Consider the following 24,708-nt stretch of genomic DNA (forward strand, 5'->3'; position numbering starts at 1 on the left):
GTTGTTGCAGATTATTGGAATAATTATAGTTGTCCCCCAGCCTTACCTCTAAAGAGACTATATCAGGAAGTAAGGGAGAGGGCAATGGGCAATCAATTCAATTTAAGAGTTTTCGCTGAAAGACCATGAAATCCAGATTTATCCAGAAAATTTGAAGAAAATTTTAAAGGGTGTGAAATCAAATTTAGGAAACTATAAAATAAGAAAAAAGTTCTAAGAAAAAAAGCATTCATTTGAAAACTAGATTACCAGAACATCAGACTGACATAACCATTCTGTAAATCTGAAAAATCTCCCAGGAACTCGTTCACCCCATTTTTGTAAATTTCAAAATGTCACTATATAGAAGAATTAAATTTAAGGGTTCTTAGACTGTTTATTACACAAATATCACAATGAAGTTTTTATCTATGAAATGATATTTTTTGGAGAAAAAAAATTGTAAAAACCAGCCAATCCATAACAAATTTTTCTGTCTGCTATATTCAAAACTAACTAAGCGAGCTAGCAGCAATGATGTGCTACTACCCAAAGTCAGTCAGAAACTGCTAAATTCTTGCACATTCCCTTTAAGCCAGTACCCAAAATCTAAGACTCATAAAAATTGAATATTCGATCCATTGTCCCCTCCCTTACTCCCTGCTTTACATATTGTTTGGTCTACATGAGAAACAAGGGGATGTTTAGGAATTGAAGGATAGGGGGTAAATAGTGAACATCCCCCCCCCAAGAATTTCTGATTTATTTAGCCAAAGTTTATAAGTTTAATCAGCATGGTTTGTTTTAGGTTTTGTAGGATTAAATCTAATGTATATATTACTACCGACTACGCCCCTTATAGGAGTCTTAAGGGGGGGGTGGGTTAGACTTAAATCCTGTAACTTTTTTATTTATGGATAAGCAGAATTTCTCTCTATTTTTTGTTCAGATTTGAACAATGTGTGTTGCTTTATAAAGGGTCTAATAAATTTTTATCTCAAACTATTTTGGGGACAAAACTTAACAAAACAACTTTCCTTTAAGCTAGGGGTGATGTCGCCTGTTTATTTATAAAACAAAGTAGCTTGATGTCTGTCAGTCTGTCCGTCTGTTCGTCAGTCCGTCTGTCTGAAGCTTAAGATCTCGGTAACCACTGAACCGATCGGATTCTACTCTTCAGGGAATATACTACTGGTCCTGTGGTGGTTTTAGGCTAAATTCTTAGGGGGTGGGACACCCCCAACCTCCCAAAAAAAACCCAAAAAATTCCCCCCCAGGCTAGGGGCGAAACCGCTAGTTTATAAAAAAAAAGTAGTCCGATGTCTCTCTGTCTGTCTGTCTGAAGCTTAAAGTCTCGATAATCGCTGAACTGATTAGGTTGTGCTTTGCAAGGAATATACCTGCTACTCCTGTGGTGGTTTTAAGCTAATTTTGAGTCGGTTTTTTCAAAATATCTTTCACCTTTCCCCCATTTACTGTAGGGGCGAAGTGTATCGAATTTTGTATGTTAGAATACAAAATTGAATATAGAATATAAATTGGATACCTATTATTTAATCCAAGGACACTTTCAAACTTTGTCAAATTTAAGGTCAACATCAGAATAATTAAAGTTAGACAATTATAACAATGGATATGTAATATGTGGATATTGTGAGATGTTCTTGCATGCTCTGATAAAATATTTATCTTAGCTGGCTTATTTAATGCTACCCTCCACCCCTCACCATTTTAGATTGACCACAGAGGAACGTATTAATATCCATGTATTTTAAATCCATTATTATAACAGGATAAATTAATGCTAATACATTTTTATTTTTAGTTTTATTTTTAATCTTAAAATTTGGCGCTATAACACAAATTACCGTCTTGAGCAATGATAAACCCCTCCCTCCCAATATTTGAAATGAATTGAAAATAGAAAGGGGTAGTTTTACGTTTGTTTCTTTAATACTTTCCGTCATGTAAGGTTTTATAGGGTTCGGCACTGTAGACTGTAGGGCCCCGCAGGATCAGGGCCTCTTGCAGGGATTAGGTATATAAAAAAAATTACCCCCTCCCCACCCCTATTTTCAATTTATTTTAAAAATAAGGTCGGAGTTGCACTGCTCAACTGGCCACTTTTGGGAAAGCGCCTAAAATTTTCATAAAATTTAAAGATAAAGAATTATATGTAATGTTTGTTTATTTAAGTTTCATTTTATCTTTTATTAATTCATGAAATTTACAATAATTGTTATGCATGATTTTTCACTATAGCTGAGAACCGGTTCATATCCAACGGATATCAATCGGTTTTGAAGCCGTATTGGAATAAAGTGAACTTAATCACAATTTAAAGTATGTTTAGGAAAAAAGTAATAGTTATTTCTCGCATCGTATTATAAACAGCTTTCCGCGGATATAGAATGTACAATTATAAGATTAAAACTATTTTTTTTAGCCCCGAGGTGCCGAAGGCATCGGCTAAAAAAAACTGTTTTTAAACTTATGATTGTACATTTTTATATTCGTAGAAAGCTGGATATAATACGATGCTAGACATAAATTTTTCGTATGGATGAGAACTGGTTCCTATCCACCGGATTCGAATGAATACGAGAAATACTATTATTGGTTAAAATAAATTAATTTACATTAAAACATTACTATTTAGTAGCGAAGCAACTCTATAATTCTAAATGTCTATATGTTTTTCTGGAACATGATCTTCTCAGCTCCTGTTAAAGATAGACGGCTGATATTTTTGTGAAGATTTGTGAAGATTCCTGTGGTAGAAAGACATCTAATTTCAACCTTACTCTGTCCGTCAGTCCGTCTGTAATGCTCTGGGGGACGTAAAATTACAATATGGAAGAAAAACACGTTTGTATATTATGTTATTAAAGATAACTATCTGATATTTGGTTTCAAGATTCTGCTGACATTTGAGCATACACTCTGTAACTAACTTTGTACGGTTGTTTGGCCTTTAATTTTTGCCTTGCTGCTTATTTATGTTATCATCCAGAAGTCAATTTCTCACTCGAAACTACAAAATATTGAATCAATCACTCTTAGATATACACATTAGGATATATAAGTTGGAAGGAATTTTAATGTTAGGGGTAGATTTGAAATCTGCATCAAATTTTAAGGATTTTTTTTATAAAATTCGTTTTTTGTATAATTCTTTATCTAAAAGCGGAAATACAATTTAAGCTAATTCATTTTGACATCTGTAATTGGTGGATTGAAAACTATCTGCGCTCTGATTGGTGAAGCTTAAGTGTCGTACATCATTCACCCAATTAGAGCGCAGGTAGTTTCTAATCCACCTATCCTATTGGTCAAAATTAATTAACTTAAATTGTATTTCCGCTTTTAGATAAAGAATTATACAAAAAACGAATTTCATAAAAAATCCTTAAAATTTGATGCAGATTTCAAATCTCCCCCTAACATTAAAATTCCATCCAACTTATATATTCTAATACACATACAGATAATAGAATAAACTATAACAAGATAAACAAAAAAAAATTAAGACAAAAAATTTTATACAAAGTTAATAATAAAAACACCATGAAATATGTATTTCCCTTAATGTGCCTAGTCGAGCCCATAATCCCCCCACCCTCCCTCTACTTGAAATATTTTGAAAAAAAATTGGAAGGGGGGTTACTTTTCTTGCGTTTGTTTAATACCAAAGGTCGGGTTAGGTACAGCCCTCGAATGGGTTAAGCATAAGAATAAAATAAGGGGGAGGGGTTCTGTGCTCGATAGGTACTTTCAGGGAAAGATCCTAACATTGTTTTTTTATAAATATCATTGATTTTAAAGTTCCCGCTGATATTTGAAGCAAAATGTTATTGTAAAGGTGAACTTGTTAAACTTTAATTTAACATTATTAAAGATATAAAAAAATCTTATATTTGTTTCTTTAAAAATACAAAAATGACAATTTAGAATTATTTTACATACTGAATTTGTACTGAAACAAGGATGACATTATCTATAAAAGCGAAGCTCTGAAATGGAAGGACAAACGAACATTAACACATGTAGAGTGACAGAACTGAATAAGCAAAACATTAATGATGCAAAACTGCTTGAATATAGGATACTGTTTAAAGACATACTTACATTTTAAGGACTAGATTATAGGGATGCTTCGCTTATAAGATTGTACCTTGTTGTTATAGGAATCAGTATTAAAAAAATCCGACGAATCGGATAATTCTAACTTACAAAAAGTTGTTGTCAAAAATCTGGTAAATCGTACCTAACTGTTACAGGAATCATCATGCAAAGTTTAAAATCGATTGTACAATTCTAACCTGTTTAAATGAACGAAAAGAGCCAACATTTACGGACTTACGGACCGACCCTGATGATAGAAAAGCTTTGCTTTATAAAATTGTTTCTTAATCTTCTGAATTAAACAGGTGAGCCGCACAGTAAACTGTATCAACTGAAAATAAATCAATTTGATAAGCAACAAGCAAATAGAAGGGTACCCCCCTCCCCCTTCTCTCTCTCTAACTTACCATAGAGGGTAAGGGGGGGGGGGCGAAGAAATCGACCCCTGACCAATTAAGTCTTAAAAAGAAAAAGAAATTTTTTTGGGGTAATGCATTTTGGGGGTTGGGGTCCTAATTGAAGATTCGCTGTAAAGGAGAACCGGCCATCCAGGGCCAGTGGTTAGCGACCTCTTACGCTTCAAACAGATACACTTACAGACATCCTGTTACTTTTATATAAGGACTAGGGGCTCTTGAGGAGGGGGAAGTTGAATTTGAAACCCCAATTTTTTATTCTAGATTTAAAAAAATAGGGGGGGGGTATTTTTTGGGAGGGCCATTTCTCTTGGGAGGGTGGTAGTAACCTCCCCCAAAATAGTTATAAACCTTCCCAGGACCTATGAGAAGCTACCCTGTAAAGGAGAACCATCCCGGTCTAGTGGTTAGTGAGATAATTCCCTACAGACAGATACACAGACAGACATCTTTTTGGACACCATGGAATCTGTCCCGATTTGGATAACTTTTGTGGAACATGTTCCAGTTACGTCATATTTTTCTTTCCCGAAAAAGGGAAGGGGGAAAGAAAAAAAAGGGAAGGGGGGAAGAAAAAAGAGATGGGAGAAAAGGGGGTTTTCCCCATCTCTTTTGAAGAGATTTTCTTCCCCCCCCCCTTCCCTTTTTCGGGAAAGAAAAATATGACGTAACTGGAACATGTTCCGCAAAAGTTATACAAAATCGGGACAGTTTCCATGGTGTCATCTTTTTGCTTATATATAAGGATTATATTCTTACCCAGGAATGCCAAAGAATTTAAGATGGCAAAAGCTCCCATAGAGAGACCTGCATGTTTTGCACTCTAAAACAGATATTTAATAGTTATTTATCACGTCATATTATGGACAGCTTTCCGGGGATAGTAAAATTACATACTATAAGATTAATTCCAGTTTTGTTCTTCCAATCAAAAGCCCCAATCAACAAAACGGGTATATTATGATTTTCCCAAAAAAAAGTTCATGATACCAAATGAAACATGCTTTTTCAGTATGGCTCAGAACCGGATGTCAATCGGTTTCGTAGCAATAATTCAACACTTAATATAAAAGCCAAGATGACAAGATAAATCAACCAATAGTCACACATTGCATTACACCAGACAGAAAAAAAATTGTAAGTAATTTTGTTGAGTACTTGGCTATAGAGGTGCTTCGCTTATAATATTGTACTTTGTTGTACAAGAATTCAGTATTCAAACATAAGATGATAATTATATCACATAATTTTGTTTATCTCAAAAAAGTTTAAATCAACAGGCTTTATTTGAACGAACGGACATTCTGGTAAATATTATTAAGTTGTTATGCTTTAATCGTACCTTAACTAAGGAATCACTAGGCCAAGTTTAAAATCTAAAGTTTAAAGTTATATAATTCTAACATGCATAAATTAACCAAAAGATCTAACCGGGACGTACAGACCTAATTATAGAAATGCTTCGCTTTTATCTTACCATGAGATTGAAAGGCTTTTTGTAATCATTATAAAGTTCTATGGCACAGGACCCGCTGGCTATGTACAGCAAAAATCCACACAGGTTGAAAAGCACCCACTAAAACAAATTTTAAGATAAACCAAGGATCACATTATCCAAAGCTTATCTTTATTATATAAAGTAGTAAGGTTTTATTGTCTATGTAGCTTAAAATTTTAATAACTGCTCTTACGATTGGGTTCTCCACTACAGGGAAGATCTAATAAATTTGGGGAAAGTTTTATACTATCTTTTTTATGCTTTTAGTATTGGGGTAATTTTAAACTATTTTTCCTCTTTTCATCTAAGTTGATGCTAGGGGCGCAGCCTCTAGTCCTATAATAGAAAATACTATTAATTAAGTATAATTTTGTCGTTTTTCAGTAGAATCTCCACAAAAAAATGAAGCCTTGAAAACCTAGAACAGACAAACAATTGAACATTGAAGAGTAGCTTCTCTATGAAAAATTATGTCCAAATAATATGAATTTTATTTGTTAATTAGACTAAATCCTATAAATTCGTCAGGCTTGTTTAGGGCTTAGAAATTCCTTGGATAGCCAATGTAACTTCATAGGATTTGGTCTATATCCAAGGAAGTCAAAGCTTTTTATTTTTTTATGGAGGTGGGAGAAGGGGGGGGGGGTGGATAAAATAAAGGTTTTCTTGGTGAGTGTATATTAAGGTCGCTAAGTTTGATGGGGGTTGGGGGCGGGGCCAACCCCCAACCTAGCGCTTGGACGACCTTTCTCATATCAAATATCAAAATACAACTTTGACCTGATATTTTGGTCTCTCCCCAACAATAATGCCAATCATAAGCACCACTATGATAAAGAAGAATCCTAAACAAAAAAAATTATCCTAAATTAAAAACACGTATAACAACATTGCGTATCAAAGCACACGAAAAAATCATGGAAGGAAAATCGAAAATAACTCATACAGAAAATTACAATATAGTTCTTGTTATAGACAAAATATTTAAATTATAGACAGTTTTTTGCAGATAGTAAAATGTAAAATAAGAGGATTATTTTCTGTTCTGCTAACCCCGAAAATTATATCTATGATTACTATAATTACCTATGCTTGTAAAGACACCCAGGTTGTGTTTCTCAATTGTGCGGCCCCATAGTTCAGCATCTCCGAGAGTGAATACCAACAGGATAGTTAAAGCTAAGATCTAAATATCAAGAAAGTCTTTTCTCGTATTCATTCGAATCCGGCGGATAGGAACCGGTTCTCATCCATACGAAAAAACTATGTCTAGCATCGTATTATATCCAGTTTTCTACGAATATAGAAGTGTACAATTACAAGATTAAAACTAGTTTTTTTAGCCGGTGCCTTCGGCACCACGGGGCTAAAAAAACTAGTTTTAATCTTATAATTGTACATTCTATATCCGCGGAAAGCCGTTTATAATACGATACGAGAAATAACTAATACCACCGAATTTCTAGTATGTAAAATTATAAAATGTTTTGTAATATTTTTTCAATAATTTTATTCTTGATTTAAATATTTACTCTGCATTGGGACAAAGTGTCTCAAAAATCAGCCATGTGACGTCATAAAAATGAGGGATATAAGTGGAGAAGTGGGAAAGAAAACCAATAAAAAAGAGATGGTTAATCGCTCATTTTTATGACATCACATGGCTGATTTTTTGAGACACTTTGTCCCAATATTTTACTATTTAAATCGCCTTGTCCGTTTTCCCATTCATGGTTTTATATGGACAAACGGACAAAGTGAGCTGTAACGCATATGTTCAGTTCTCCAAACAAAGAAAAGAGAGAGTATGCATAAACTCTAAAAAGTCACTAAACCTTAAAAAGAATAAGGTTCATGTCTTTTTAATTATGACCGACAGACATACGGACAGTAGAATGTATAGACTAGATTTTCATTTAGCATAAGAATCTTCACTATAAATTCAGTTGTCTATTTTTAATAGCAGCCAAAAAAAAACACATTATGGACTGACTGACTGACAAAACAATTTATAGACTAGATGGGCATATGTCATAGGAATCTTAACTAAAAATTTCAGTTGTCTATCTTGTATAGGGGCCGAGAAAATTACGATTCCAACATAGCGTTACGGACGGACTGACAGACAGACAAAGAAATTATAGAGTAGCTTATCTGCTAAAAAAAAGATTTTTTTGTTATAAAAATGGCGATAAAATGTCAAAAAAAAACTTTAAAGTTCAAACATAATAAAATTAATTTTCACTGTTAAAATAGATATGATTAAATACATAAAAGTCTAAAAGACCAAATCCGTGATCTAAAAATTATTATTTTTGAAATATCTAAGAAGATTATCTTAAAATTTACTTTGTCCGACCGTCTGTCTGTCTCTTCTTTAAAAAAACATTTTCCAGTAAGGCTATGAAACCAATTTATGTCCGCTAGATTAAAACAGGTTTTGAGTCATACATTATTTACAAATAATAAATTAATACCAGTTTTGTTGACCCAGGCTTCGGCCTTGCGAGGACACCAAAACTGGAATTTAACTTATATCTATTTCATTTTTTTGTTTGTTGAACAATTAAGTGGTGCACTTTTAGTATTTTTTTGCTCCATAATCCTGGTTTTTCATTTCCTTCCACTGCATTGCTTAAAAGTTTAACTTTATCCATAATCATTTTAAATAAAGCACACACTAAAATTAGTTAATGTTATATACTTACAAATTCTATAATTTTGAATAGGAAAACAGGTCGCAAGGCATCTTTCAGTCCCATTCTAGCTGAAATTCAATTAAGACGACATTCAGGGAAATAAAATAAAATTTTAGGTGTAAATGTAGTGGTCAGACAGGTTTTAGGCTAGGTGCACTTCCTCTAAATATATTCCTTGCTAGAGATGCAGACTATGTAATAATGTTAATATTTAGTTGTTGTGTAGAAATTTAAATAAATAATTCCAATTGTTGATACATAGTAACAGGAATGCGTCTGGTTATTCAGCTTAACCCACCCTTTCTGATCGGTTAAGGTGCAGGAAGGGGCCCGACTTTTAACGATTAATAGCTGTATAATACGTTTGTTGGAAGGAGTGAGTCAGTGAGGAAAGAGGACACTTATAGAGTTTCTATGCCTGAAAAATACAGCAAAATTTCATAAAATATATAGAAACTAGCTGCTGCGCCCCCTAGAAGACTTTAGTGGCACTTTAAATGTTCTTTTTAATAATACGATACCTATCTATGTTAATTTCAAGTAGGAGTCTCTATAATGGAAAAAAACTATATTTTTGTAATTTCTCTTGGGAGGGTGGTGGTACCCTCCCCTAAAATAGTTATAAACCTTCCCGGGACCTTTGAGAAGCTACCCTGTTAAGGATCGGTTCAGCGGTTAGCGAGATACTTCGGTACAGACAAACAGACACAAAGACAGACACACATTCTGTTATTTTTTTTAAGGATTGATTGTAGACTTATTATTTTAATTAATTTTACATACATTCAAATTAGGTTATTAACTTTATAAAGGCAATATATAAAAAAATAAGACATAACTTAATTGTAAAATGACTATTAACTACTGTCAACAAAAAGTAAAGATAAGCTTTTCATTATACGATGTATGCATGAGGCGTAGTTGGAAGTTAAATCTTAGAAGCAATTTACCAGTATCGATTCATAACAAAGCTTTACAAAGTGGCTAAAAAAATCAGCCATGTGACGTCATAAAGATGAGGGATGAGAGGAGAAGTGGGAAAGGAAAACCCCCCAAAAAAAGAGATAGATAATCCCTCATTTTTATGATGTAACATGGCTGATTTTTTTAGACACTTTGTAAAGCTTCATTCATAACCGATTAATATCCGCTGGATTAGAACCGGTTCTTAGCTATACGAAAAATCATGTGTTGCAGACAATTTGCCATGAATATTAAAATAAACTGGTGGCTAAAAAAATTAGTTTCAATCTAAAAATTTTTATTTAATATCCATAAAAAGCTGTTTATAGTACGATGCGATAAATAACTAATAATAAAAGTAAAAACTTTATAAAAGGAATGGATATGTATTATTACTTGTTGCACCAGATTTTCATCTATAATACAAAGTAGCTTGATCCGTCTGTCCGTCCGTCCGTCCGTCCGTCTGAAGTTTAAGATCTCGGTAACCACTGAACCGATCGGATTCTACTCTTCTACCTACTGGTCCTGTGGTGGTTTTAGGCTATTTTCTTGGGGGGTGGGAAACCCCCCACCCCCCCTAAAAACAAAGATTTATTTTGTCCTTTTTTTTTTTTTTTTTTTTTTTCTTAGGAGATATCCTTGGTCCTTTTTATTTTTGTTTTTACGAATTTCACCTTAACTTTTTTTTATCACCTCTTGAGGCAAAGCCCCTAGAGGCTAGGGGCGAAACCACTTGTTTTCTAATAAAGTGATACTCGCATCTAAAATAACAATACCCCCCATCCACCTCCTTTACACCATCCTACTAATTAAACGAAGTGACCAAAAAATGGGGTCCATATTAGCAATCTAAATTGACGACAAATTTCCCTGCAATATATCCTATATCTTTTATAAAGGAAAATTAGAAAATTTTGGCCAAACCAGCCAAGATTGAAAAAAAGTACCCAAAGATATAAAACTTTGGGTACCAGTATTGTAATATTCAGTCTAATATCCCCTCTCATTCCTTAAAATAAACAGATTTCTATAAAAACTTTGGGTACCAGAATAAAATTCAGTCTAATATCCCCTACCCTACTTAAAGTAAACAGGATTCTAAAAAAATTTCTTAAAAACTTTGGGAACCAGACTAATATTCAGTCCAGTGTCCCCCCTTCCATGAAATTTACAGATTTCCTAAAAATTTCTATAAAACTTTGGGTACCAGAAAAATATTCAGTCAAAAGTCCCCTCCATCCATGAAATATAAAATTTTGACATTCCTTCAAAAATCTTTGTAAGCATTGAAGGTTATCGTTATAGTTCTAAAATATTAAACCCATATTAAACCTCCCCGAAAACGCTAATTAATTGATATAAACTATATTTACCCGGGAGGGAAGGAACAATGAGCCGAAAATCATACTATTCCCAAAGTTCTATATACACATTCTCCCAACTGTTGGTTAAAACATCTCTGTAATATTTTATTAAATCTTGATTGGGTTGTACAAACTGGCAGGGTCCAAACATTTCTACCAATAATTTAAATCTGTAAACCAGGAAAAATTTAGTTTGTCATAATTAGAGTTGAACATTAAAATTTATCGTCCATTGTCTTGTCCCTTAAAAACCCTAAATATTCATTGTAAAACCAGGGATTTCAAGGGATAAGACAATGGACGATGAATTTGATATACATTCCATTCCCCAATGATGATAAACAAAATTATTTCTTTTTTAGAATAAACTATTAGTTGAAAAGTCCAGACAATGCTAGGAGGATTTATTATAAGTACCCAAAGTATTTTAGCAAACGAAAGAGAAAAATTTGCTTATAAAACTTTGGGAAACAGTTTAATTTCCAGTCTAATGTCCCCTCCCTCCCTGTTGTAAAACGGAGATTAATAACTGTGAAAAGATAAAGCTAAGTTTTTTTTTATCGTGTTGTTTTATAGACAGCTTTCCGTGGATATCAAATTGAAAAGGCCTGGGATAACAAACTCGTATTAACATTTATGTTTTTTATTTAAAAAGGTGAAGACGAAGAAAGTCTCTCAATGATGTCATAAAAATGAGGGATGAGGACAGGAGGAGTGAGAAAGAAACTCCCTAAAAAAGAGATGGATAATCCCTCGTTTTTATGACGTTACATGCCGATTTTTTGAGGGACTTTCTTCGTCTTCAAAATATTTTTTTAGAAAACTAGCTATAGTACAATACTATATATGATTTTCAGTATGTCTAGAACCGGTTCTAATCCAGCGGATATTAATCGGTTTGGAAGCCATACTGTAAAAGTAAATAAATTCTTTAATTCATTTAAAGTGGCAGCGCTAGTAGCGTACAGGGGCGTAGTTAAAAAAACATTTGGGTCACCTTATGTATCTCGGCATCTCGGGGCTAAAAAACTGGTTTTAATCTTATAATTGTACAATTTATATCCGTGGAAAGCTGATTATAATACGATGCGAGAAATATTTAGTATCCACATACGCTAATGATCTCGGTAACCGCTAGACATATATGATTCCACTTTACAGTGAAGCTTCTTATGGGTCTAGGGAAGATTTAATCAGATTATGAGGGAGTGTTCCTCTCCCCAACCCTCCCAAGAGAAAACGCTTCTAAATTCTTTACAAAACTGAAATTGAAAGTTGAGGACGAAGCCCAATCATTATTACTTTTGAGTCACTTTTGTTCCTGTGACGTCATATAAATTTCGGGAAAGAAAAAAGGAAGACACAACCCAATCTGTCCCGATTTTGTATCACTTTGAAAAGTGCGATTCCAGTTACGTCATATACGTTTCGGGAAAGAAAAAGGGAGGGGGGGGGGGAGAAAATCTCTTCAAAAGAGATGGGAGAAAAGAGAAGAAATTTTCTTCCCCCCTTCCCTTTTTATATGACGTCACAGGAATCGCACTTTTCAAAAGTGATACGAAATCGGGACAGATTGGGTTGTGTCAAAAAGGAAGGGGAAAAAACGATTTCTCCCATCTCCTTTAAAGAGATTTTCTTCCCCCCCCCCTTACTTTTTTTCCGAAATCTATATGACGTCACAGGAACAAAAGGGACTCAAAAGTAATACAGATTGGGCTTCGTGAAAGTGGAGGGTCGACTTACTTCCCCTATCCCCTTCTTTCAATTGACCCTTGAGGCCACTAGGGGCGTAGCCACTAGTAATGAATAAATTGACAAGTATTCATCAAAGATAAAAAGCATAAATAATGAAATTTATGATATAAAAGTAAATAATGAGTAATAAACAAGTAATAAATTTTCATAAAACATACATTTTACAAAATAGGTCATATTTTAATTAAAATTTAGTTTGAGAAATCTAACTGGAAATTTAAAAAAAAATTAAACATAGATTTTCTGTTTGTGTAATTTTTTCCTTTTTGTGCTGTTTAGTAATTTGAGAAATGATTTATAGTTGAAACAAGGATGACAACATCCATAACTAGCGAAGCTCAAAAATTATTAATGGATATCGGGAAAAAAATACTATAGAGCAGTGTCATACAATAATAATTAAACTTGATTAAATAGGGAAATCACGAACCCTTTAAGATCACGCAACCTATAAATCACAAAAACTTAAAAATCTAGGAATCGATCTAGCACCGCAATTGATGGACAAATCTTAATGAAACTTGATGGAAATATGTAGAATAGGGTTGGGCCGGATATCCGGTGTGGCCGGATATCCGGCCAGATATCCGGCCATTTTCAATATCCGGCCGGATACCGGATATTGAAACTATCCGGCCGGATATCCGGCTATAACTTTTTTTATATTTTACACCAAAAATCTCTGCTTTTTAAAATTTTAAATGGCTATAATTTTCTTATTATTGAAGCTAGAAGAACATTTTTTGAATATGTTTATCTTTATGTAAATTTTATATATGAAATCTCAAAAGTTTATTAATAAATTTTTTTTGCTACTTTAATATCTGGTAATTTAGCCGGATATCCGGTAATTTGGCCGGATAACCGGATATTTGCCGGATATCCGGCATTTGAAATCAGCCGGATATCCGGTATCCGGCCAAAAAAGTATCCGGCCCAACCCTAATGTAGAATATGAGTATATTCAATCCCTGATAGTTTTAGCCGTTGATCATGAACAGGAATAGAGAAAACCACGAAAACGTAAAAATCTAGGGATCGATCTAGCATCCCAAATCATAATAAAACTTGTTGAAAATATGTAGAATGTAAAGTGAATTAATCTCTGAAAGTTTCAGCCTTCTATTTTGAATAGGAATTGAGAGAATCACGAAATCTAGGAATCGATCTAGCACCCCAAATAACAGACAGATAGACAAAACAATGTTATAGATTAGATGGGATTATGTCATAGGAATCTTCACTAAATTTCAGAAAATCACGTTTCCCCCATAGCGTTACGGACGGACTGACGGACATACAAAGTGAATTATAGAGTAGTCTTGCTACTAAAAAGAAAAGAAGAATCAATGTAGAAAAAGACGCTATGATATGTTTTTTTTGAAATTTTATAGCTAGTTTGTTTTTTTCATTTTGTATGTTCATTATCATGTGACAAAAAAATATTTAAATAAATCTGAATATGTTTAAAAAGATAAATAAAGATATAACAAATATTTTCAGAGTTATACAAAATGGATTGGTGCATAAGGTGACAAAATAATTTGTATATTACTAGCGGCTATGCCACTAAGGGCCTAGAGGCCTCTAGGGGGGGGTGAGTCGATCCAAGGACGTCCAAGCTTTTACATTTTGGTGAGATAATTACCCCCCCCCCCCCCACACGGGGCGGGGGGTTGGGGATGCGTGCCTTCGGTAGGGGTAAATTTTATAGGGGGGGGGGTAATTTACCTATAACCTAGGACGTACATGAGACGAAGCCCAATCTGTTCTACTTTAAATTCCTGTGACGTCATAAAAATGAGAGATTATCCATAAAAGAGGGGTTTTCTTTCCCACTTCTTCTCTTATCTCCCTCATTTTTATGACGTCACATGAATCAAAAGTAGGACAGATTGGGCTTCGTCCGTCCCTGAGTCGACCCTCCCCCATTTTTATCTATAACACAAAGTAGGTTGATGTCTGTCCGTCCCTTAAGATCTCGGTAACCACTGAACCGATCGGATTCTACTCTTCAGGGTTTATATCTATTAGTCCTGTGGTGGTTTTAAGCTATTTTCTTGTGGGTGGGACACCCCCAACTGCCCCAAAAATTAAAAAAAACACCCCCCAAAAAAAATTTATTTACACCCCATCCCCCCCCCCAAAAAAAAATCCCCACTTCCAAAATTTATATTTTTTTTATTTTTGTAAACAAAAACCAGTAATTAGGGTGGGGGAACCACACTGCACCATGGGGCGAAGCCCCCATGAATCCCCCCCCCCAAATAAAAATTTTTTATTACAAATTTTATTTTTGGGTATGCGAACAACCTGGGTTTAATTTTTAAAAATTGAAATTTTTGTGCATACAGCGCACAACCTGAGTTTAATTTTACCACAGAGTAAATAAACAAAGAATAACTTTTGTGAATATTTCTATTTAGGAGGGTTGACTTCCCATTACTTCATAGGGCGAAGCCCCTAGAGGATAGAGGCGAAACCGCTGGTATTTTTAAAGTAAAGATAAAATTAGTGGGAGGTAGGCATTTTTTTCTAGAGGTGATCTAGGGAGGGTTGTGGTATACTCCTCAAAAAAAAGTCATAAACCTGACCATAAAATGATTTAGTGTGTTGTTATTGTTACCATTGTTACTGGCTGAAGGATATTCAGCAATCAACGCTAACAAAGACTTATCTGTTGTGTCAAGGTAAATAAATAGATTATAGACGGCCTTATCGTGGATTCGATTCGCTGTTATATGATTAGCCAATTATCTACATTTTTTCTCTCAATAATCGCCAACATTTAAATTTTTTTTAACTCGCAATTGATTCTTTGGGTGCTTACGCTCAAAGTACCTATCGAGCAATGTACCCATACCCCTTATTTTCGAAATAGATTGAAAATAAGGGGGTGATTTTTACCTATTATGATTAACCCAAGCAAGGAGCACTAACTCTGGTGGGCCTATACCTGCAGGTTTAAACCAATACAAAATACAACATAACCGAAAGTAATAATCAATCGAAAAATACCCCCTGCCCTTATTTTCAATTTTATTTCAAAATAAGAGTGGTTGGGGTTCTGTGCTCGAATTTTCACGCATTTTAGGGGAAAAAATCCTTTTTACTTAAATTTTTTTAAAAGTAGCAATTAATTTATTAGACATAAAATTGAATAATTTATTATTATAGGCATGGGGATTGAATAAGTTGATTAAGATTAGATATTGACTACAAAGATCTCCAAAATTTAAAGCCACACTGGAGAGGGAGTTCATACTGCCTTAAAACTTTTTAGCATATAGATGGTGTAAAACTTAGGAATTAAGCTCAGTTATGTTCAAATATCAAGTGTTTAAACATTTCAACCATAGATTTAAGATACCATCCTTGTTACAGAAATGAGCTTGAGATTGCTATATCAGAGCTGCAGAAGAGAAACGAAGAATTAGAGAATGAAATAAGATACATTAATTATCAGGGAGATACGGAAAGTGTCATGTGTTACGTCATAAAAATATGTCAAAAAAAAGGAAGGATGAGAGGAGAAGTGGGAAAAGAAACTGCTACACAAGAGATGGATTTAGATGTATTTTTTCATGACGTCACACATGACACTTTCCGTAACTCTAATTATCAGAAATCAGATTGTCTGGTGAAGTGTTTCTGGTCAGAAGAAAATAGAGAGTCTGCTAAGAAGTATCTTCAAACTAATCGTAAGTAAAGTAAATTAGGAGGGAGGGGGCATTGGGCTGTTTATTACACTAGTCCCCAAAGTTTTATAATTAATTTTCTTAATTGTTGGTTTTATACTTTTGGAAACTTTTATTTAATTTTGATTGGTTGGTTCATTAAGTTGAGTTTTAACCACTAATTATAATCTACAGAAGGGATGTTTTTTTTTATGTTCATAGATTCTCATAAAATACCTGTTTATCACCGGGGGGGGGGGGCTTCCCAGTACCCAATATAAATTAACTCAACCTGATAATAAAGTAATAAAATCTCCCCCTTTTTCAATTTATTTTAAAATAAAAAGGTGTGGCAGTAAAGTACTTTGTATAAACGAACTTCAAAAAAATAACTTTAACGTTTTATTCAAAAAGAAATTATAATAAAATAATTTTCAGTTTTGCAAAAAATGTAAAATTATTTTCATTGATTTAATTGATTGTAATGTTTAGGAAGTGACAAAGTTATTACTGTAACAGGTATACATCTATAATACAAAGTAGAACGATGTCTGTCTGTCCTTCTGTCTGTCTGTCTGCCTGTCTGTCTGTCCCTTAAGATCTCGGTAACCACTGAACCGATCGGATTCCACTCTTCAGGGTATATACCTATTGGTCCTGTGGTGGTTTTAAGCTATTTCTTGGGGGGGTGGGACACTCCCAACCCCCCTAAAAATTAAAAAAACCCTCCATAATTTTTTTCTATTATTTAAAATTAGTAGTGGAGTGGGGGCTTCTCACCAGGTACTTAATTTTTTTTTCATTAATTACCTCTTGAGGCAAAGCCCCGAGAGGCTATGGGCGAAGCCGCTAGTATAAATATAAAAAAGTAAAAGGACGTTTGTCTGTTTGTTTGTACCGAAGGATCTCACTAACCGCTTAACCGATTGGGTTCTCCTTAACAGGGTAGCTTCTCATAGGTCCCGGGAGGGTTTAATAACTATTTTGAGGGAGGGTACCACAACCCTCCCAAGAGAAATCACAAAAAAATCTAAATTTTTTTAACGTATAGAGACTTGAACGCAAAACAGATAAGTATCGTAGAGACTTGTACGCAAAATAGATAGGTAACGTATTATTAAAAAAAAATATTTAAAGTGCCACTAGAGGCGTATCCGCTAGTAAATATAAAAAGTAACAGAATGTTTCTCAGTGTGTAAGTTAACTAACTCCTCGTTATCAATCCTAAACCGAAACAGGTTGACCAATCATTTTAAAATTTTCTGTTCATTTCGGCAGGACAGGTTTTAGGCGAGTTACCCTGACAATTTCAAAAACTCTTATATAGAGGAAGTAACTGGCTAAAGTATGAAAATTAACACAATGAACCAAAAATCATGTATCGCATAATATTAAAGACAATTGTCCACGAGAAACAAAATAAAAATTATAAAATCGATAGCAGTTTTATTGGCAAAGGCCTTCGGCTCTCGAGGAGCCAACTAAACTGGAATAAATCTTATAATTTTTACTATCCGCGGAATGCTGTATATGATACGATGTGATAAATAACTATTAAGGCACAAATTGCCAAGAGTTGTTTGAACAATCAGATAGAGAATTGAGAGATCTGAAAGCAAAGATGGATGAAATGGTTACAAAGGTAATCGATGTATTATTACTTGGATGTTGCACCAGATTTTCGTACCTGTGTTTAGTGCCATAGGAAAATGGGGATAGACGTCAGTTTTTGGCCTAACTATTCTATTGATGACGTCAATAGAATAGGTAGGTTAAAAGCAGTGACATCTATCCTTACTTTGCTAGGGCAATACAGAGTATAGACAGCTACCAGATTTTCTTGTTCTCTGTTAAAGTGATACTTACAGCTGGCTAAAATCGCCTTTACCGCATCCCCTCCCCTTTAAAGATTAACTTTTTCAATAAAAATCTTATTCTTATTTGAGATGTACATCAAATTGTCTTATCCCTAAAGAGCCATATTCTATGTGCTTTTAGAAACCTATAGTTACCATATTCAGATAGCCGCTAGCCAAACCCCCCTGAACCTATAGTTACCATATTCAGATAGCCGCTAGCCAAACCCCCCTGAACCTATAGTTACCATATTCAGATAGCCGCTAGCCAAACCCCCCTGAACCGGACAGAACCCGCTGAAGAATTGTCCAGATGTCAAGAGGATGTCGTCAAACTGACACAACTATATCAGGTATATAAAACAGCTTTCCGCGGATATAAAATATACAATTTTTAGATTAAAACCAGTTTTTATAGCCCCGATGTACATTTTTATACTTGTAGAAAACTGAACACAATACGAGGCTAGACATAATTTTTTCTTATGGATGAGAACCGGTTCTAATCCACCGGATATTAATTGGTTTCGAACAAATACGAGAATAGTTATTTCTCGCATCGTATTATAAACAGATTTCCGCGGATATCAAAGGTACAATTGTAAGATTAAAACCGTGCCTTAATGTTATGATTGTACATATTATATTCGTAAATAGAAAGTTGGATATAATACGATGCTAGACATAGTTTTTTCGTATGGATGAGAACCGGTTACTATCCACCAGATTCGAATAAAAACGAGAAATATTATTATTACTTGGATCTTGTACCAGATTTTGATGTTTTCTAATAAAGTTGATGTGATGCTAACATCCTAGAATATTAGGTGTAGTAACATCCAACAGACAACCAACCCTTTGATTACACGACCTTTGTCCTAACTGCATGGTAATGAGTTTCGCCTGTTTAGGGGCCAAGGCATTCTCCCTTCTATATCTATTATTGTCACGTGTATGACGCGGTATGGACCAGACTCACACGTGTTATCAGGTCTTACTTCCCTGTTAATCCTAGAGGCATTCTGGTGCCATTTAGTAATTTAACTTGCTTATTTCGACTATATGATGGCATATAACCCCCTTCCATCTATTATTTCATATCTATAATACAAAGTAATACGATGTCTGTCTGTCTGTCTGAAGCTTAAGAACTCAGTAACCACTGAACCGATTGTGCTCTATTCTTCAGGAAATATACCTACTGGTCCTGTGATGGTTTTAAACTATTTGCTTGAGGGGGGGGGGGGGACACCCAAAACCCGCCCCAAAAATGAAAAATACTCCCCCCTACAAAAAAATTCCCCCCCCCCCCCCAAAAAAAAGTTTTATTTTTACATTTTCTTTTTAAATCTAAATAACACAAAAAGATTTTGATTAAACCGCTTGGGGCAAAGCCCCTAGAGGCTAGGGGCGAAGCCGCTAGTAATAGATAAAATCAGAAAGGTTAGTTAAAATTTCCGTTGGACCTTTAGTTAAAATTGATATTATTTTATGCCTCACTGAAAATTTATATACATATGTGTGCAAAGTGGTTTACGAGATCTTTGCGTAAAGAAATCCCATCACTTCTATATTATAATTGTTTTGGTGCTTTCCCCAAAAGTGGCTATTGAGCACTAAAAACCTCACACCCCTTAATCTAAATGGAAAATTAAGGGAAAGAGTTTCTATGCCCAGCCCTTAACTCTCCAAAGATAATTGGTCCTGAAAAAAATCCACTTTCCCCATCTACAATAATTTTCTTTTTATTCTTACAACTAGAAAGGATTAAAAATATTTTCAGTATGGCTTCAAAACCGATTAATATCCTTGGATTAGAACCGGCTCTCAGCAATATTAAAAAATCTTGTATAACATCGTATTACAGACAATTTTGTACAAATATTTAAATAAAAATCATAAAATTAATGCCAGATTTGTTACTCCGGGCAATCGGCCCCTCTCGCGGCCTAACAAAACTGGTTTAATCATATGATTTTTCATGTTGATATCCGCGGAAAGCTGTCTATAATACAATGCGATAAATAATTATTAGGCATCCAAGAAGTCAGAAGAATTTTCATCAATAATTAGCGGATCTTCTATAAGTATAATCTTTATTTATTTAGTTTGGTCAGGAACATGACGTTCAATCCTTATATAGTAGTAACAGGATGTCTGTGTGTTTGTCGGTCTGTACCGAAGGATCTTACTTACAGTTGAACAGATATAGTTATCCTTTACAATGTAGCTTCTGGGAAGGTTTATAACTTTTTTCGGGGATGGTACAAGCACCATCCCAAAAAAGAAATTGCCCATAGAAAAAGTTACCCAACGCCCCCAATGTTTTTCTATTTTTTTCTTGAAGATTGAATATTTCAGGGGGAGGGTCGACTTCCCCTAACCCACCTCAAATGCCCTTGAGGTCCGTATTGGGGTAGCCGCTAGTTGTAGATAATTGAGTAAAATTTTCTAAATTATTTATTTAAAAACAAGGTCGACATCTTCCATAAAAGCGAAAAATAACAAATCAGAAAGTCGACACCCCCATGAAATTTGATTAGTAATGGCCTTCCCAAGGACATCAGAGCTTTTTAGGGAGGGGGAGGTAAAATGAGGATATTTAAAGGTTTGGGGGAGGATGATTTATTTTTGGGCGTCCTTTGGCCCGACTTACCATTTTCATTCTTGTAAAACCCTGTGCACTGATTGTCCGTAATAAATTATCTTCTTATCCTAACTAAATGTTTTTAAAAGCGAAGCTTTTCTATAATTAGGGTCGGTCCGTCGGTCCGTACCTCCGTCCGTCCGTCCGTAACGGATAGCTTTTTTCGTTAATTTAGGCATATGTTAGAATTGTCCTATCGATTTCAAATTTTGCATTGTGATTCCTTTAGTAGTTAGGTACGATTTAGAAAGCGTAGCAACTATATAATCATAACAAAAATGTCCGTACGTCCATTTTTAACATATTGATTTTTTACTTTTTTAACAACAAATTTTTATGTGAGCTTATCATCGGATTGATCTGATTTTTGGTATATTGATTCTTGGGACAACAAAGTATACTGTAATAAGCGAAGCAACTCTATGATCAAGTCCTAAAAATGTAAGTATGTCCATAAACATTATCCTGTACTAAGCAGTTTTTCAACAAATTTACTTACAATTTTGTTTTGACTCTTATACATTTATATTATGTATATCAGTTCTGACATCAAGTGTTAATGTCGTTTGTCCTACCATTTCAGTGCTTCGCTTTTATGGATGTTGTCATTCTTGTTATAAATACAGTTTTATTTGCAAACAAAACATATTTTTTAGGTAACTCAGCCGAAAATATTGGCAATATAGAACAGGTTAAAAATGGGTCAAATCCTATTAATTTTCTTAGGCTAACATAGAATTTCCTTTTACTCATTACTTTATATCTACACTAGCGGCTGTGCACCTAGCATATGGATGGGCATAAAAATAAAATAGCCTAAAACCATATAAAAGGACCAATAAAGAACTTCACTTTAAAAGAGACTTACTACTTTACCCTAACTCTTAGTTAGCATAAGAAAAATATAGGATTTGGCCTATAATAAAAAATATAAATATTGTATATTATGATATAGATTTAAACTAGTAAGAAACTGTATAAGTGCATATTTTGTTAAAATTCTAAATAACAGCAGAAAACTTAGTTTGGTAAAAGAATGATAAAAATTTTAGTTCAATTCTTAAAATAGTACACAACTGTTTTTAATTGAAACTGATTGCTATCCACTGGATTAGAACCAGTTCCGAGCCATACTAAAAAGACATGTATAACATTGTATTATATATAATTTTACTCGAATTTATATAAAAATCATAAAATTACAGTCTTGTTAGCCTGGGCCTTTGGCCCCTAGGGTCTAACAAAACTGATTTAATTTTTTTTATTTGGGATCCAAGAAAAGCTGTCTATGATATGTTGCAATAAATAACTATTATAGAAATTCAAATACTTTAAAGTTTTGAAACCAACATAAAAGAACGCGTTTTTATGATTTACAGTCCACAGCTGTCTATAGTGCCCTAACAAAATGAGAATAGATGTCACTGCTTTTGGCCTACCTATTCTATTGACGTCAGTTAATACCCTACATCCCATTTCTTTTCTAGGGGGTTTTATTCCCTATTCACTCCCTCTACTATGACGTCAATAGAATAGGTAGGCCACAAGCGGTGACATCTAACCCCATTTTCCTAGGGCACTAAACAAAGCTACATTTTTAAGGTTCCTTCTTCCCCAGTAGCACACACTGAAGGTAAAATCAAAATTTTATCAAAATTTAAGTAAAACTTTTAATACACTTTGTAGGGATTCTTTTGTCTGTACATTTTGTACACAATATCTGTTTTTATCTTTATTTACTTTTTGTTTCCAATTAGCAATTTAAAGAATTAGCTATATCTTTTATTTTATGGTTATTTTTAAATCAATTACATTTTATTAATGATTGACTCTTGAATTCATTATTCCTCTAATTGCCATTATTTTTTTTTTTTAATCAAAACTTAATTTATTTTTTTAAATGAAATCTTACCTACCCCTGTCTTTATCTTTTTGTCTGACATTATAAAAAAGGAAAAGTTAGAATAGCCCTAAATATTTTAAACCTTTAAACGAGATTCCTAAAACAAATATGTATAATCTGATACGTAGTAAAGCTATCATTATGTAAAAGTATGAGGATGTCTACCTGTGTGTGTATGTCTGTGTGTACTAAGGGAACTCTGTAACTACTGAACCGATAAGAGAAATCCTCCCAGAAAAAAAATTACAACCCCCCCCCCTCAAAAAAATCTTTTTAAATCAATAAAAAATGGGTTATCGAATTCAACCCCCCCCCCCTCCTAATGTTCACCAAGAGGCCTCAAGGGGCGTTGCTGCTAGTACAACAATAAATCTATTTGAAATTTTTTTGACTCTGTAATTTTTTTGTATCTTCGTAAAGTTGTTCAATGTAAGGTATCAAAGTTTTAATTAACTAAGTTTCTCTCACAGAAAATGAGGAATTTTAGTGTCGCAAACTAGAAAAGGGGTGCTCAAAATATTCCAGAGAGAGAGAGAGAGACAATGGGATATTTATTACACTGGTCCCCAAAGTTTTATAATAACGTTTTCTTATTCGTTGACTTAACAACTTTGGAGACTTTTATTAAATATTGATTGTTTGTCAAAACTTTTCAACCATTAGATAATTGTAATCTACAGAAGGTGCAATTATATGTATCATTATTGGGGATATACATCAATATATCGGCCATTGTCTTACCATTTAAATGCCTGGTGACGTGCCCAGAAAATTCCGTCTGGAAGTAAACAAAGATTCATACGTAGCAATGCAGATACAAATCACTGAATTGACTAAAAATCTTTATTTGCCTGACCAACAGACAAACGGACAAAAAAATGTAAAGAGTATGCCATACGATTAAAAAAATTTCAGCTGTCTTTCTTCATTTGCAACCGAGAAAATCACATTTCCTCTATAGCGTACGGACTGACTTTCTGACGGACAGACAAATGAATTATAGAGCAGCTAAAACAAGTAAAAGAAACATAACTAAATACAATTTCTGGGCAAAAATCGGGAAAAAATTCAATTAAAAATTTTGTCCAGAAAGTTGAAAATGATCATGTTTCAACTTTCTGATAAAGATAGTTTCTACGCTTTCTAAATCATTCCCAACTGTTATAGGATCATTATCATTAGGACAATTCTAACATGTCTAAATTAATTATAAGGTCAATCCGTTACGGATGAACGAACGAAGAGACCCTAATTATAAAAATGCTTTGCTTTTAATAATGTGAATTTATAATCATTTTTTAGTATCAAAAAATGTTCTAACAACTACCAAAGAAAATCCGCCAACAACGATGCAGCAAGAATTATCAAAATGTCATTTAGATAATACAAGACTATACAATGCTATAGTTCAATTAAAGAAAAAGAGTTCTGCTGTTAGCAAAGGTACTTTTTTTGTAAAATTTTTATCATAAGTAAAGCTTCTCTTTAATTATTTCTTGTCGTTTAATTTTCCTAACGTAGCTGTAATCCTTCTAGAACATTTGCTTAATTAGAATCATCGCCACTAGACTTTAGGGGCTCTGCTTTAGAGGGGACAAGATCAATTTAAAAACTATCAAAAGAAAAATCTTTCCTGAAAGGTACCAGCCATTCGATATATTTTGGCTCAAACTAAAAACTACTATCATATGTTATCATTTTATAGATCGATTTTCTTTTTTAGGCAGTATAAGTAAAAGTTTATCAGTAAATGTTGATGCATTTTTATCATCATTTCTTCAACTAAAGGAATACTCATTTATCTTATAATAAACATTAAATAA

The 24,708-nt window shown here is 33.8% G+C and overlaps 2 protein-coding genes across 3 annotated transcripts in view; one reads left to right on the top strand and one right to left on the bottom strand.

Annotated features, from left to right (window-relative positions):
- Positions 1 to 2,149: 2,149 nt before the first annotated feature.
- LOC145319655 (uncharacterized) overlaps positions 2,150 to 24,708 on the bottom strand; it is a 265,819-nt gene continuing 243,260 nt past the window's right edge. Inside the window, exons 2-7 of one of the 2 annotated variants that reach the window (XM_080161930.1) lie at positions 8,727 to 8,787; positions 7,105 to 7,204; positions 6,799 to 6,863; positions 5,998 to 6,096; positions 5,280 to 5,343; positions 2,150 to 4,435 (exon numbers count right to left, since the gene is read on the bottom strand). In XM_080161930.1, coding sequence (XP_080018056.1) covers positions 4,389 to 4,435; positions 5,280 to 5,343; positions 5,998 to 6,096; positions 6,799 to 6,863; positions 7,105 to 7,204; positions 8,727 to 8,780 — 429 coding nt within the window. In that variant the 5' untranslated portion in view covers positions 8,781 to 8,787 and the 3' untranslated portion in view covers positions 2,150 to 4,388. The remainder of the gene's footprint in view (positions 4,436 to 5,279; positions 5,344 to 5,997; positions 6,097 to 6,798; positions 6,864 to 7,104; positions 7,205 to 8,726; positions 8,788 to 24,708) is intronic. The other variant, XM_080161931.1, reaches the window with a different exon arrangement.
- On the top strand, positions 14,299 to 24,694 carry LOC145320169 (uncharacterized). Its single transcript, XM_080162610.1, has 12 exons — positions 14,299 to 14,333; positions 15,412 to 15,492; positions 16,187 to 16,276; positions 16,427 to 16,503; positions 16,972 to 16,998; positions 18,039 to 18,121; positions 18,593 to 18,688; positions 20,371 to 20,422; positions 21,639 to 21,673; positions 22,585 to 22,615; positions 24,188 to 24,328; positions 24,609 to 24,694. Exons 1-12 carry the CDS (start codon positions 14,317 to 14,319, stop codon positions 24,692 to 24,694), a joined length of 816 nt encoding a protein of 271 aa, XP_080018736.1. The 5' UTR covers positions 14,299 to 14,316.

Source organism: Acartia tonsa, chromosome 5, assembly GCF_053477335.1.
Source record: "Acartia tonsa isolate MP-2025a chromosome 5, ASM5347733v1, whole genome shotgun sequence".
Taxonomy (NCBI): Eukaryota; Metazoa; Arthropoda; class Copepoda; order Calanoida; family Acartiidae; genus Acartia; species Acartia tonsa.

What these genes read in the sequence shown, in the direction of transcription:
- LOC145320169 (XM_080162610.1), top strand. An exon ending in CAAAGTTATTACTGTAACAG is followed by an intron (nt 16,999 to 18,038) that starts GTATACATCTAT and finishes ATAACTATTAAG; the next exon opens with GCACAAATTGCCAAGAGTTG. An exon ending in CCCAGTAGCACACACTGAAG is followed by an intron (nt 22,616 to 24,187) that starts GTAAAATCAAAA and finishes ATCATTTTTTAG; the next exon opens with TATCAAAAAATGTTCTAACA.